At 45.5% G+C, this 14,839-nt stretch overlaps 1 protein-coding gene across 6 annotated transcripts in view; it reads right to left on the bottom strand.

Moving 5' to 3' along the window:
• The window catches only part of LOC146789704 (sodium channel protein type 5 subunit alpha-like), a 975,168-nt gene that overhangs the window by 18,478 nt on the left and 941,851 nt on the right, over positions 1-14,839 (bottom strand). For all 6 annotated transcript variants that reach the window (XM_085632035.1, XM_085632032.1, XM_085632036.1 and 3 more), the window contains one exon: positions 1,242-1,295. In XM_085632035.1, coding sequence (XP_085488161.1) covers positions 1,242-1,295 — 54 coding nt within the window. The remainder of the gene's footprint in view (positions 1-1,241; positions 1,296-14,839) is intronic.

A 14,839-nucleotide genomic window follows, 5' to 3' on the forward strand; every position in this document is an offset into this window, starting at 1 on the left:
GTTTCAGAAACACAGCAGTATCGTAAATTGTGTTGGGACTTACTGACGTTGAGAGTTTGGTGTCCTGACAACAGTCGCTGCTCACTTGGAGCTGCACCTTCTGCAAGCATCCTTCATGTGCTTACGTCTGGGTCATTGCACCGAGGCTGGTGCTGTCTGGTGTCATCTTCTTTCTTAATGATGAGTAAAAGTTTTGTCTTTCGCGCATGTTCATCACTGCTATCATCTTTGTACATTGTACCTGGATGTTGCTGCCTTTAGTGTCTCTTAACCCCTGGTCATATCTGCCTTTAGCACTTTTTTGCACCTTCAGCATTTCTGCTTTGTGTGAATGATGGCTCTGTGTTATGCAGTAGCGCAGTATCTTTTATTCTGGCCTTACCACTAGGTTTCTGGAGGGCTTTCTGACTGTGTTCTCGATAGGGCCTTCACTTGCTTTGAGGAATGGTAAGAGCTGGAGCAGAGCATTGACTCCACATATGCCAATATGGATTGCTTCCTGGGGCACATGTGGCATGCCTGAGCCATTTGCTGGACCACGGCAAACCCTCAGGGAGAGCAGTTCTTATTTCTTTGGGGCTCGTATCCCACCCTGGTCACCAGTTGTCACATCCACCCCTACTCTGGAGCACATAAATCACTACACCACACATACAGCTCAGTAGCACATGCCTTTATTCTTCAGCATGCAACCGTTCCCTGAACACATTGTCATAAACATTATTGAACACACCCAGACACATTGCAAATGATTACGTAATGTCGTAAGGAGTCTGCCGAGGACCAGGTGAGTCTTACTGCACATGATCACACAACACAACAGTTCTGGTTGCTCTTGATGGAAATTTGGTCATTTGGGGTCTTGTTTAACAATTGTAATTGGACAATTCACTTGGGCAATCAACCTATGAACTGACAATCAAAGTAATACCATAACATAACATTTTATCTGCTGCAATGGCAAATTACTTAATTCTTTCTCAAGGTAATGCATAACACCCTGTCCTTTTTTCTTCTGTCACTGCCTATTTCCTCCTTGTAGATCATTGTTGCCTATCCTTAAAATATGCTAGATGAAAATGTCTGAGGATTATGCATATACAAAATACTGTGTGACAGGTGCTTGGCATACATTCAGAAATCTCAGGGGATGCCATGCTCCTTTTGAAGTCAAGTCAGCTTTTACGCCCTGAAACATAGCTGTCAGACTGAAATCAGAAAGAATGAAGTGGGTTACGTACCTCTCTAGAATCCACTGCTGCATACATTATATCCATCCAGCCTTTGAAAGTTGCCTGCAAAACAAAATACAGTCTTGTTGAGGAAATCACATATATATGGATTTTCATTATAGCTGTCAGTAAATACCAAGCTGTGTTGATCCCTCAGTGTCCCTCTTTCCTTTCTCCCATCTTTCCTTTAGTTTCTTCCTTCCGCTTTCCCTGCCTTGGCTTGCCCTACCGCAATGGAAAGCCACTTTTCCCATGGCCTCCAAGAAATATGAAGTAGTTGAAATGTTACATGATGGAGCTTTACTGAATTTAAAAATAATACAGACATAAATAACATCATACATATTGGAAAAAAATATCAAAATTACTATCACCACTAACACCGAGTTCCAAGGCATTATGGGCTTTTTAATCAATTTTGGGGCTTTTGGTCAACATCACTTTTCAAGGTGGAGAATATAGACCCACACTTAAACTGGAAATATCAAAAGTCCCACAACACAATGTGCCATTGGTTAGGAAGTCAAGAATAAAGATGCTATTTATGACAAAGTCAAGTTGGCAACTCTTCCACCATCATAAAGAGAAAAGGCTAAGGTAGGCTCCTAGAATTTGAATTTCAAACCTGTAGTTTGCATGCAGATTCCAGCAGAAGATGCTTTAACCCAGTGAGCAAACATATCCACTCATATCTTTGGCTTGGCCAAACCGATGAAATGTATCCTGTTAGCTAGACTGTTGCTACTGTATTCAATAACTCAATATGTATTCCAACAGGCAAAAAAAAATGAAATATCATCCATCCAGCATTAACATACAAAATTACATCCATCCCAATATTCAATCTAGCGCTTGCGCAACATTACGATGATACAAGGCAAACACATTTAAAGATCACTGCAGAGGGTGCTGATCCAATTGCAGACAAGATACATATACCCCTTTTCCTATAATTTCAGGCAAAATTCATGGTTCCATTGACCTGAGCTTGCCATTCTGGACAAAACCAACAGACTCATTACTAAGCCCTTGGGCAGTATTGACGTGAACTCCACGTCAGGAGGTCTCACAACCAGTTGCTGTTGATAGGATAGCCATGTAAAAGCACACAGGACAAGGATTCCCTTTTGTGGAGGCACCAGATGGATTTCCTTTTTTATTTTTCAAGTTGTGCTGCTGGGGAAGAGCTACCAAACAGCCTGAGGCTGTTTTTTTTTGTAAAGATGATCAGCTTGTGTGGTGCACTGATCAGTCAGTACTGTAAAAGCGAAGGCTCCTTTAACTTTCACTGGCAATGGCACTCAGCAGCATATCTTAGCCCCATGAACACCATTTTTTGATTAGAGGGGTTTTGTTGAAAGAGGAGATTCTCCCCTTTCCCAAGATTTCAGCCTCTAGTGGATCCCTGCTTTGGAATTGTCCTCAGAGGGTGATGCTGGATGAGGGTGACTAGACACTGGGGATTGTTTTAAATGAGGGGAATGGCCATCCAGTTCATGGGCCCTTACCCCCATGGGAACAGCAAGTCTTTCTGTCCCTCTGGGGTTAATTGGGGGTGCTTACTCCAATCTGCCACCTGTGGACAGAAAGCTCACTAGGCACCAGGGAATTAAATATTAAGTAAAAAAGGAGGCCGGATGGCCCTGAAATAGGACCATGCACTACCCCAAAAGGGAGAAAGTATAGTCTTTCTACCCCCTCCGGGAGAAAGAGTGTAAGGTTGGCCCCCAATGAGCACCCCTGTAGGGGTGAAGTAGATGAGGGGTATAAAGCTCACTGGACCCCATGGATTTATTTTGGAAATGGGTGGGCTGGTCCACGCTGACATAGGGTCATGTCCCCACCCAAAGGGGAGAATACAGTATTCCCAGCATCCCTCACCCCTTGTGGGCATCAGATTTGGGGTTTGATTCCAATATGTCCCTAGGAGTGGGCAGAAAGCCCACTGGACACCAGGAATTTATTTTTCTTTTCTTTTAAAGAAAAGGGTGTGGCCATGCCCCACCCTAAAGGGAGTCAATATAGTCTGTCTGCCCCCCCTGAATGTATATTGGGGTTTGTCACCAATCTTTGCCCCAGGGGTGGTAGAAAGCCCACTATACAACAGGAATTCTCCATTTGAGCAAAAAGGGGTGAGGGTATCCCAACCCGGATTGGGCCACCATCCAGGGAAACCTACCAAACGCAGACATTTCTGAAAACTAGACACCTAGTGGAGTGCATGTTGGTGTGACTTGCATGGGTCCCATTAAGTTTTCTTACCCAGAAGGCCTTAGAAACCTAGACCCAGCCACACAAGTGGGGTACCATTTTAATTGAGATATATATGGAAATGCTTAGTGGTAGTAAGTTTGTGGATCCCTGCAGCTTCCGGACCTTCCCCCACACTGAATTGCGAGGAAAATGTGTGTTTTTAGCCATTGTTTGCAACTGCTTATGGATAAAACACAAAGTGAGATCTGCACAACTCACACCACCCTGGACGTCCCTGAGGTGTCTAGTTTTCAGAAATGTCTGGGTTTTATAAGTTTTCTTGGGTGGGTGAAAAGCCAGAGCTTAAATTCCACAACTACCCACATGGAAAAAAAGAGCAGTTTCGATTGGTGAAATGGTATATCTCAAAGTCTTGTTCTTGTGTATTTTGTGTCACGGGGATAGGTCTAGCCACACAAGTGGGGTACAATTTTTGATGGTAGTCATGTGGGAATTCTGGGTGATAGAAATGTTGTGGATCCCTACAATTTCTGGAACTTTGACTCAGAGAAATGTGAGGAAAATGTGTGTTTTAGCTAAAGTTTGAGGTTTGCAAGGTCTTCAAGGCAACAAAAAAGGTTGTGAAATCCATCCATGTCACACCATCCTGAAATCCCAGTGGGTGTCTAGTTTTCAGAAATGTCTGGGTATGGTAAGTTTCTCCAGGAGGCGGGCGATGCAGGGCCCAAAATCCCCAATTAACTCATCGCCCAACTGAGTAATTTTTCTCTAATTTTTTTTGTCTCCATGAAGTGTTTTGGAGGAGTTTGTGTCAAAGTTGGTCGGTTGAGTCAGACGAGTGTGATACAATTTTTGTTGGGATAAGGTGGGAATGCTGGGTAGTAGAAATGTTGTTGATCCCCCCAGACTCTGGACCTTTCTCTCTCATAAGTGTGCCTTTTTAGCCAAAGCATGAGGTTTTCAAATCTTCGGGTAGGAAGTTTTGATGGGCTTCACAAAAGTCACACTGCCCTGGTGTCTAGTTTTCAAAAAAGTTTCCACTCTGTAGGATTCTTTGGGTGGTGATAGAGTTAGGGCCTAAATTCCACAGTGACCCTCTTGTAAAATGATTGTGCTGGGTCAATTGTGATGTTGCTAGGTCAAGTTTTTTGATGTTTTGTGAGGCAGGTGTTAAGCCTGGCCACACAAGGAGGTTACTGTTTGATCGCACCAGGTGTTTCCTGTCTCAGGAAATGGCCACAGGCAAGGTGAAGATATGGGCCCCGGCGCTGGTGTGCCCCGCGGAGAGATCTCCACTATGGCCGATGTTATCCTGTTCAACCCCCCTCCGGGCTGCCTCCGATTGGGCACAACACTAAGGGGGAATGTGTACCGGTAAAGGCCTTGCCATTTAATTATTTAGTGCGGGCGTAAACACCCTCACCGATCCTCCCCCATCCTTACGATCGCGAGCACCATGGCTAAGGACTAATCACCACCAACCCGGCTGCAAGTGTTATCGACACTTAGCCCTCTACCCAGCCATCCTAAGCCAAGGGTCATCCTAATTCCCTATCCAAGGAAGAATGCCAAAACCGTCACCGGTTTTAGCCTAGGATCGCCAGTCACAGTGCCCTGTAGCTCCTCGTGAGCTCCCACGTTAATTGCCCGAATCCATTCCTAGCTCACACAGAACTCCTACGTGTTGGCTTTAAAGCAGTGTATTATTTCAGGCTTGTATAATATCCATCCTGATGATGATCCTAGCATTAATTAATGGATCGAAACATCGCCGACTTGTTTAAACAGTGTGCACGTTAAACCAATGTGTTTAAACAAGTGCAATAACTGTTTATTTGAAAGCTTGCCCTTATTATCTGTATTGGCCATAAGCTACTTTAATTTTGCCTGAAATGTGTGTGTCCATTTGTAATTGTTTTGTGTTTATGTAGGACGCAGGACTAGGTCCCACTGTATTACTGTGCGTTTACTTTTTTTGAAATTGTTTTGATTCATTAAATCAGTTGTCAGGCTGGACATAATTCATATAGCACTGATTCTAGTCTATATTTATCGTCACTTTATTGTGTTTTTGAAGGACCTTTTGTTCTCGGTAACTAACTGCTACCCAAGGTCCTTCCTACCTTGCGGGTTCCCTTGTTTGAATTAAAATATATTCAAATGTCATTATGCCAGCGTGCAAGAAATGAATCCAAATATCCTAGATATTCCCTCAACCAGAATAGTCTATTTGATGTAACAGTATATTGCTTTTGTAAATTAACCTGAGTGACAAAAATTATAGATCAAAAAGTTGTCACCAATTGCTATTTTTTCTAAATCATTTACATATTTTTTATTTCAACAAATTGTTTCTTTGGGAAATGTTGAAAGATCTACACAGTTGGCAGATAGTTCCTGATCTTTTGTCGCTTCTCAGAGCACTTTTTGGTGAATTTTTTTTTCTTAAGTCCTGAGTTTTAGGGTTAGGCAGCTATCACTTCCATGGGTCTAGGGTCTGGGAGGGTATGATTTGGGGGTTAAGACTCATGGTAGCAGAGGCCAGGTGCAGTCTTCGAGGTCTCCTAAAATTGTTATGTACCTGTAGCTCACAGCCAACTAGCCTTGGAGTCACTTTTGGTGGTCCTGGGTTTAAGGAGATGGCCCAGTTCTTCTTCAAGTAGCAAGGCAGGCCTTCAAACAGCAGAATAGTCCTCTGGTTGCATCAGAGCAGTCCTCTAAGGGTCCAGGCAGTCCTTCTGAAGTCTTCCAAAGATTCAGGAGTGCACTGAAGAAGTGTTTGTAGGGTCGAATACTCGTCAGCCATTGACATGGGGGAATATCCTGGGCTACCTCTACATTTGCTTCTGGAAAGTTCTTCCCTTCCCCTGCCAAGGCTCCAAGAAGAGTTGGGTGACAAAAGGCCGGTGTCAGGTTTTTTTCTGTGTGCTGCCCTTTGAAGTGTAAGTGAGTAGGGAACAGCTCCACCCCTGCCATCTAGGCATCATCTGTAACTAGTAGCATGGTAACCTTGGACTTCTCAGAATGGGGCTTGAGGCAATTGACATGCAGAACCCTTAAGGGGATCCAGAGCTCTTGAGGTCCCCCTAGTAAGTGACCTCCCCTTTTCTCTCCTTCACCTCATAAGACCCAGGCCAATGATCTTGGAGGATCCTGGGCTTTACTGGCTCCATCACCCGCACATTATTACCTGGCTAAAACTCAACCAGAGTAGCCTTGTAGTCATGCCAGATATTCATTACCTCATGGAGGACTTCCAAATTCTCAGTAGCCTTCTTCCAGAAGCACTTTATCTGAATCCTGTAAACCAATATGTTGCTGACTACATCATGGCTGACTACATTATAGGGGGTTTCCTAGGAACTTGCTTCCATCTCTTATTCACCAGGCTGAGAGGTCCACTCACAGGGTGGTCATACAGGAATTCAAAGAGACTGAACCCCACACTTTTCCGTGGTACCTATCTGTATGCAAAAAGAAGGCATGACCACTTCCACTTCCGCCTCAAGGGCTCTGATAGGCTCACAATCATGCCTTTTAGTGTCTTGTTGAAGCTTTCAGCAAACTGATTGGTCTAGGGTGATAGGGTGTGGAGAACTTGTAAGTTAATCCACACTCATCTCATGTAGACTTCATGTAGACTGACATGAAATGTGTGTCCCTGTCAGACACTACTTCTTTGGGGAACCCCACATGGGTAAATATCCTCATCACTGGCAGTCACAGTCCTCAGAGGTACAGCCTATGGGTACCTCTCTACCTAGTGGCATGGTCCACCAAGACCAGGATGAATCTGTTGCTGCCTTGATATCCAGGGGTCCAACAATATCAATGCCCACCCTTTCAATGGGGGTGGTGTCAATGGCAGGTAGGAGAGCCAAGGGAGCCTTTCAATTTCCCCGTGAATTCCCACTGGCCTGGCAGGTAAGATAGGACCTGCAGAATGCATCTGCGTTCACTCTTTTCTGGGGCCAGTCTGGCAAAGGTCTTGTATTGCCCCAGATGTCCTTCCAGGGATACATCATGAGCTACACCCAGTATGAAGTATGAAGCTCCTGTAGCACTGGAGGACCATGAACACATGGGTTGCCTCAGGCTCAGAAACCTTAAGCTTGCTATATAGGAGATCATTCTCCCAATAGATCAGCTGATCTCCAGAGGTGTCACCTGCTGCTGGGCCTCGGCCTGTTGCCTGACACACTCAAGAATATGACTATTGCTGTGATTAGGACGTTACTAACATGGAAAATTGCAAGTTTTAATTACGCTACACTGTCAGACAAGTTGATTAGATATATTTTTCAGATTGATGGTGGAATTATAGGTCATTCAGTGGTTTGTCCTAATATGGGCATCTCTATACTGTGTCCTGATGACGGACTCGGGATTGTTTGGCCATAAGAGACCGAAACATCAATGGTTCTTCCTCTCTAACATCATTTACAGTGATATTGTGTTTACCAGTCCTTTTGAAAATTGGAGAGAAGTATTCTAACTGGACTCTGTATCTATGAACTTATGCAGTTAGGAGGATTTATTGCTCCCCAATGATTTCTTTTTGAGAACTGATGTCTAATTTGTGGCTAGATCATGTGGGGCAAGACAGTGTTGTTGCATTCATATGCAGGTGATACTGCTAGTTGTGCTGCTAAGCTTCGCGTATTACCTATTTTAAGTGAAATGCTGTTATTATTTCAGAAAAGTTCTTAAATGCTTCGTTGTTTTACTTGTATAAACGCCTCTGTTTTTAATAATTGTACTTTGTGCTGGGAGTTCTAACAGGGCAGGCACTTCCGGTAGGGGTTAGCGCACCAGCTCTCCGCGCCCCACCACTATTTAGTCGAAAGCTCGAACGCAGCGCAGCGGACACAGCAGAATCCTGACAGCAGGTGATGCTGCTAGTTGTGCTGCTAAACCTCGCGCATTACCTATTTTAAGTGAAACGCTGTTATTAATTCAGAAAAGTTCTTAAATCCTTTGTTGTTTTACTTGTATAAACGCCTCTGATTTTAATAATTGTACTTTGCATTTGATTTCGCTCACCTGTATTAGACTACCCCTTCGCCCCGGTCCGACGCAGCTTGTGCTATTGCGCGGAGGGCCTCCTGAGAGTTCCAACAGGGCAGGCACTTCCGGTAGGGGTTAGCGCGCCAGCTCTCCGCACCCCACCACTATTTAGTCGAAAGCTCGAACGCAGCGCAGCGGACACGGCAGAATCCTGACAGCAGGTGATGCTGCTAGTTGTGCTGCTAAGCCTCGCGCATTACCTATTTTAAGTGAAACGCTGTTATTAATTCATAAAAGTTCTTAAATCCTTTGTTGTTTTGCTTGTATAAATGCCTCTATTTTTTAATAATTGTACTTTGCACTTGATTTCGCTCACCTGTATTAGACTACCCCTTTGCCCCGGTCCGACGCGGCTTGTGCCTTACACGGAGGGCCTCCTGAGAGTTCTAGCAGGGCAGGCACTTCCAGTAGGGGTTAGCGCGCCAGCTCTCCGTGCCCCACAACTATTTAGTCGAATGCACAAACGCGCGCGCAGCGGGCGCGCCAAAGGCAAGCCCGTCTGCGCCCGTCCGTGGCCGGCAGGGGCTAGGGGCGACTCACTATGCCCAAATTACTTCTTACTCAGCAACTGAGCTGAGACACCTACAGGCAAACTGGCCCATCAACCCCCGCACGACTACCTACCTACACGCAACAGGGATCCTAAATCCCAGGTACTTGTTACCTGAACTCCCTGCCTTACCGCCCAAAGAGTGCCCGACTGCCAAATCAGAAGGAACACCTGACCCTATCATCCCTCCGCCCCAGAAAAATAAGACCCTGGTGTTTAACTACTTAAACACTCGCTCACTAGTTAAACACCAATTGGAAATATTCCAGCTACTCAACTCCACTAAACCTGACATACTCCTCCTTTCAGAAACTTGGCTTACCGCCGAATCCGTACCTGACATCCTGGCAGTAGTACCTACGGGGTATTACATACTTCAGGCCAACAGACCCTTGGGGAAACCTGGCGGTGGAGTTGCCGCCATTATCCACCACAAACTCAGATTTACCACCTTGACAGTCACTGGCATACCGTCAGTCGACAGCCTCATTTTAAAATTTGACTCTTCTTATTCCCCTTTTATCTGCGCTCTTTTCCACAGACCCCCCCAATACATGTCCTCCTTTCCTCAGCTGTTAAGTGAACTGATCTTCCAACTAGTCATCAATAATGCTAAAGTCATTATCATAGGAGACTTTAACTATTGGCCCACTGACATAAAGGAGAGTACCAGCTCCTTAGAATTTACGGACCTCTTATCTGGGCTAAACTGTATCCAGCATGTACACACCACCACTCACATCAAGGGAAACATCCTGGACCAAGTATGGACCTCCAACTTGGAAATTACACTACCCTCCATCTCCCCTTGCCTATGGTCAGACCACCACATTATCTCCTTCTCCTCGGATTGCACTCCCCCTACAAAACCCCCTCTCCTGGGCAACCACTTGGCTAGAAACTGGAACCGAGCCAACATTGGCGAATTTTGCACCTTATTAAAAACCTCCCTTCCTGTTGATCAGGACTCCCTAAACAATTAGGCTGCCACCATCAAGCACTGGCTCGAATCAGCCAGCAACATCATTGCTCCCTTCAGACAATCCCAACTTAAACGTCCTCACGACGCCCAACGCTGGTTCTCCGACGAGCTGAAAATAAAGAAATTAGCACTCAGACAGGCCGAGCGCAGTTGGAGACGTGACTATACCCCGGTAAAAAAAGCCACCTATATGAGTCTCTTAAAAGACTATAAAAAATCTATCATTCAGGCCAAAACTGCGTACTTTTCCTTGAAAATCACCAATTCAGCTACTAAGACCAAAGACATCTTCGCCATAGTCGACAAATTATCACTGCCGGACAGAGTAATTGCTAAACCACTCCCCTCCCTTAACGTGTATTTTATGGAGAAAATTGCCACCATCAAAAACAGTATCCCCCTCCCGCCATTCCAACAAACTCTCCGATCGTGTTCAATAACCCCCAGGTGCTGAATCAAATACCTCTGATATCTAAAGAGGAATTCCTCGACCTGTTAAAAAAAGTCGGGTCCGGTTCCCCTACAGACTGCTGTGCCCCACACATTCTACAAGAAGCCTTCTCCACCTGCCCTGACCCCCCACTAGCGCTTCTCAACAACTCTCTGAGACTAGGCATGGTCCCCGACTCCTTTAAAATTGACGAAGTTGTCCCCATCCTGAAGAAGCCCAATGCCGACCCACTGATACTCAGTAGCTTTCGCCCCATCTCTTTACTCCCCTACCTCAGTAAGATCCTTGAAGCTCATGTAGCTAAATGTCTCAGCTCCTTTATTGAACGCTTGCTGTTTCTTAACCCTCTGCAGGCTGGTTTTAGACCAGCTCACTCCACGGAGCTGGTCCTCCTCGCAGTCATGGACGAACTCAGGAAGGGGGCCGATCATAACATCCCTCAGGCCCTCATCCTTCTCGATCTTTCGGCAGCTTTTGACACAGTCGATCATGATCTCCTGATCGACCGTGTCGGCAGTGCCGGCATCCAGGGAATTGCCCTGAAATTGATCTCTTCCTTCCTGGACAATCATTCCCAGGCAGTCCGCCTTGCCACCTTCTCAGCCGAGAAGGTCAGGGTGACATGCGGTGTACCTCAGGGGTCTTCTCTCTCCCCGCTTCTCTTCAACCTATACATGTTCCCCCTGATACGCTCCCTGCGCAACTGTGAGGTAGCCACTTTCAATTACACCGACGACTTTCAGTTAGTGTTTAAAATTGACTCCTCTACCACCTCAGTCTCAAACTTTCAGTCTACCTTCTAACTCATCAGCAATTGGATGAACGCCAATCAACTGAAGCTCAACCCTGACAAGACTGAGCTGGTTCTGACTGGCGGTATCTCCAATCCCTGGAACCCTAACTTCTGGCCCCCTCTCTTAGGCAACCCTCCTCACTCGGCGGAATCGGTGAAAAGCCTAGGGGTCATCATAAGCAAATATCTGTCCATGAAAGCTCAGATTGGCGCAGTCGTATCATCTTGCTTCTTTCATCTACGCAGAATCCAAAAAATTTCCAGATTCCTAACCACCGAGGGCCTCACCCTAGTTCTCCTGGCCTTGGTCATATCTCGTATTGACTACGCCAACTCACTCTATGTTGGCATCCCGGCCTATCAGCTTCGCCACCTACAATTGGTCAAGAACCAAGCAGCTAGGCTTATCTTTCACCAACCCAGACATCAACATGTCCGCCCTCTGATGAAGAGCCTCCATTGGCTCCTGGTGGCCAACCGCTGCGCATTCAAATTGGGTTTCTATGATACTCTGCTACACTCCCTCACGCGAACTTCGCTCCTCACACCTGAACCTGCTCGCTGTCCCCCCCCCCCCTTTAAGCGGAAAAAACACGGTGGTCTCAGATTTTCTCTTTTGGCCCCTCAACTTTGGAATTCCCTTCCTACCGAGCTCAGATCTGTAACCTCGTATACCCGATTTAGAACTCTCCTTAAAACCCTTTTGTTCTCTCAGGCATACGAGTAAACCCCTGTCACAATACTTCTGCCGTATCCCCTCCACTAGCACCATGAAACCGCTTGGTGTAAGAGCGCTTTACAAATAATTTTAACATAACATAACATATGACTAAAATATATGTTTGATCCTGAATGTTTATATTTCTTTTTTGTATGATCAAGAGAAATTGTAAGTAATAAATAAGAAAAGTCTTGTTAGATCAGTACGCTTGAAGTCTGACTATTATTATATTTTTCTGGTTACATTTTGAATAGTGTGTTTTGGATATTAATTAGAGTAATGCATTGATTTAGCAACAAACAGACAAGTATTTTTGAAATAACTCCTCCAGGAATATTTTTTCTGTATACCGATTACCCAGTTCCCTGAGGAAATATTGGATTGCCCTATTGTGGATATAGCGAGCACTCAAGAGTGGGCCCTCCTTCAGTTTGCCAACCATCCAGCTCAGGTAAGTCCTCAAAGGCAGCAATGTCCTCCCCTGTAGGTTCTGGGGTATCACCCTCAGGCTAAGCCTCCTCCCAACCTGTGGGAATTTCAGGTGCAGGTTTTCCACAACCTTTGCCCTATCTCTTTTTGACATATACCTGGGCCATTCTTCCAGGCTACGGGCTCTCTTGGCTACCCTATTGTGCTGCAAGGGACCTTGTGGTCAGGTATACACACTCAGGCAACCCTAATATCTCTAGGTGGGACCTGAGCTCCACCTCCTTCCAGATGGAGAGCTATAAGTCATTTAAAAAAATGCAGAATATGCTGTTTCTATTTACCCGAAAGGAGAGTGATGTTCCTCAAATGGAAATGGTAAGGTATAAAGCTGCCGGTTGGACGAGAGGGTAGACCAGAGGCATCTTGGGGGATCTGAGTGATCAGACCTGAATGCCCTCACACACCCAGATGGGGTGCTCCTCATCTGGCCGGCACTGCAATCCCCAACGGGCTCCTCAGTGGGGGCTCTTTGTCAGAGAACTTCTTGTCTTAGCCGTAAAGATGAATGCAAATGAGGATGTGGATGTAGGGTGGTATACTAGCTCATTCAAATAGCCTAAGATGTACCAAGGAGAATTTGTAATAAAGTGGTACCTCTGATATATTAAAAACAAGGTAGCTTTCGCTAGAAATAATGTATCTCAACATCTTTAACAAGAGCGATGTAGGGTCAACGTAGCATAATTTGCCCACAGCATGTTGTGTTCTAGAGGGCTAAACCTCGCCGCTAGTGCATTTGTAGATGTCACAGTGTACGTGGAGTGGCCACTTGTCAAACAAGTGGTGACCCCCCTTAAAAAGCTGTCTCCCTGCTTGTTCTCCTAACAGGTTGGAACTTGATTGTCCTGTACCGCAGAAGGTCCGGTAGACATTTTGTGATTGGACACCTTCACTGCACTATCTCTTTTCCCAATCAGTTGTAGGGTAGGTAAACATACCCAGTCCTGATGAAATACCATATGCCCTGCTGGGCAACTAGGTATGAAGCATGCTGACTCTAAGTCACTCTTGTTGAAGCTATCAACGTGCATTATTCCCTGTGACAGCGTCCTTGTTTTTACTGTGTCAAGTGGACCACGTTTTTAAAAATTCTCCTTGGTACCCCTTAGGCTATCTTTATCACCTAATACACCACCTTACATCCACATCCTCAGTTCCTATGATGATCCTGATGAATATGCATTGGCAATGAGGAAGGTATAAAGCCCCGAGATGGTGACCCCAAAGTTCTTCCATGTGTGTATGTATTTCCATATCTGGGAAGTCATGGATATTTAAGGGGGCCTCCTGAGAGCTCAAAGCAGGGTGCTCTTCAATTGTGTGTATCTCCATAGCTGTGTACCTTGTAGACCATGCGAGCTCTGCAGATCTTCAAAACCACAACCATCCTCCTTAACCACATCCACCAGACATCTGATGTCACAATTTTGCCATATAAGCCAATTGATCTCCGCTCGCCCCACCCTAATGGACATGTTGTGCCATAAGGGAGCCTCTACGTGCAAGGCTGCCGGGCATTGTACCAGTGCATGTTCCTCCTTCACACTACCTTAGAAGAGTGTATGATGGGGTTGCTCTTTTTTGGTCCAGTTAGGAATCCCTTGCAATAAATCATTAAGTCCCTGGACGTCGACAGCAAATGCCACTCCAAGGTGACCCACAAAGGGGTTTCCATGAATGTGCGGAGCATGTCAACTGAATGGGTCAGTTGATGCGCAAGCCAATAACATTCCACGTTAGGCAACCTCAACCCACCAGCTTGAGAGGTAGCATAAAGCTTTGAACTATGTATTTATGGTTTCCTTTACCCACCTCACACACAAATGACCGCATTCATTTTGTCTATTTGATGCAAAAGGAGCCCTGGGGCCGGCAAAGACAACTTCCTGAAGAGGTAGTTAAATCTGTGAGCTATCATAATTTTCACTGCCTGCACTTTCCTCCACATAGACAGGATCAACGTTTCCCATTTTTCAAAATCAGCATCCATTTTATCCAACAGTTGTTAGAGGTTATCCTTAAACATATCCTCCATACCTCTATTGACCAACACCCCTAAGAATTTAAGCTGACTTTGCTTTCATTGAAGGGCCAGATCCACCAGAGCAGAAGTCATTGTGGTGCGTGTGAGAGGGAGGGCATCGCATTTTGCCAAATTATTACGAAACATCGAAAAAGTGGAAAACCATCTATAAATGCCACTACCCGCTTTGTACATTGTCATGGGAAGGACAGCATCAAGAGCATATCTTCAGTGTAGAGGAACGCCTTATGTTCCCCAGCCACTGTCCAAATGCGCTCACTTCCCTTGTCCTCACGGACTGCCACTGCTAGTGGTTC

The sequence above is a fragment of the Triturus cristatus genome, chromosome 10, assembly GCF_964204655.1.
Source record: "Triturus cristatus chromosome 10, aTriCri1.1, whole genome shotgun sequence".
Classification (NCBI taxonomy): Eukaryota; Metazoa; Chordata; class Amphibia; order Caudata; family Salamandridae; genus Triturus; species Triturus cristatus.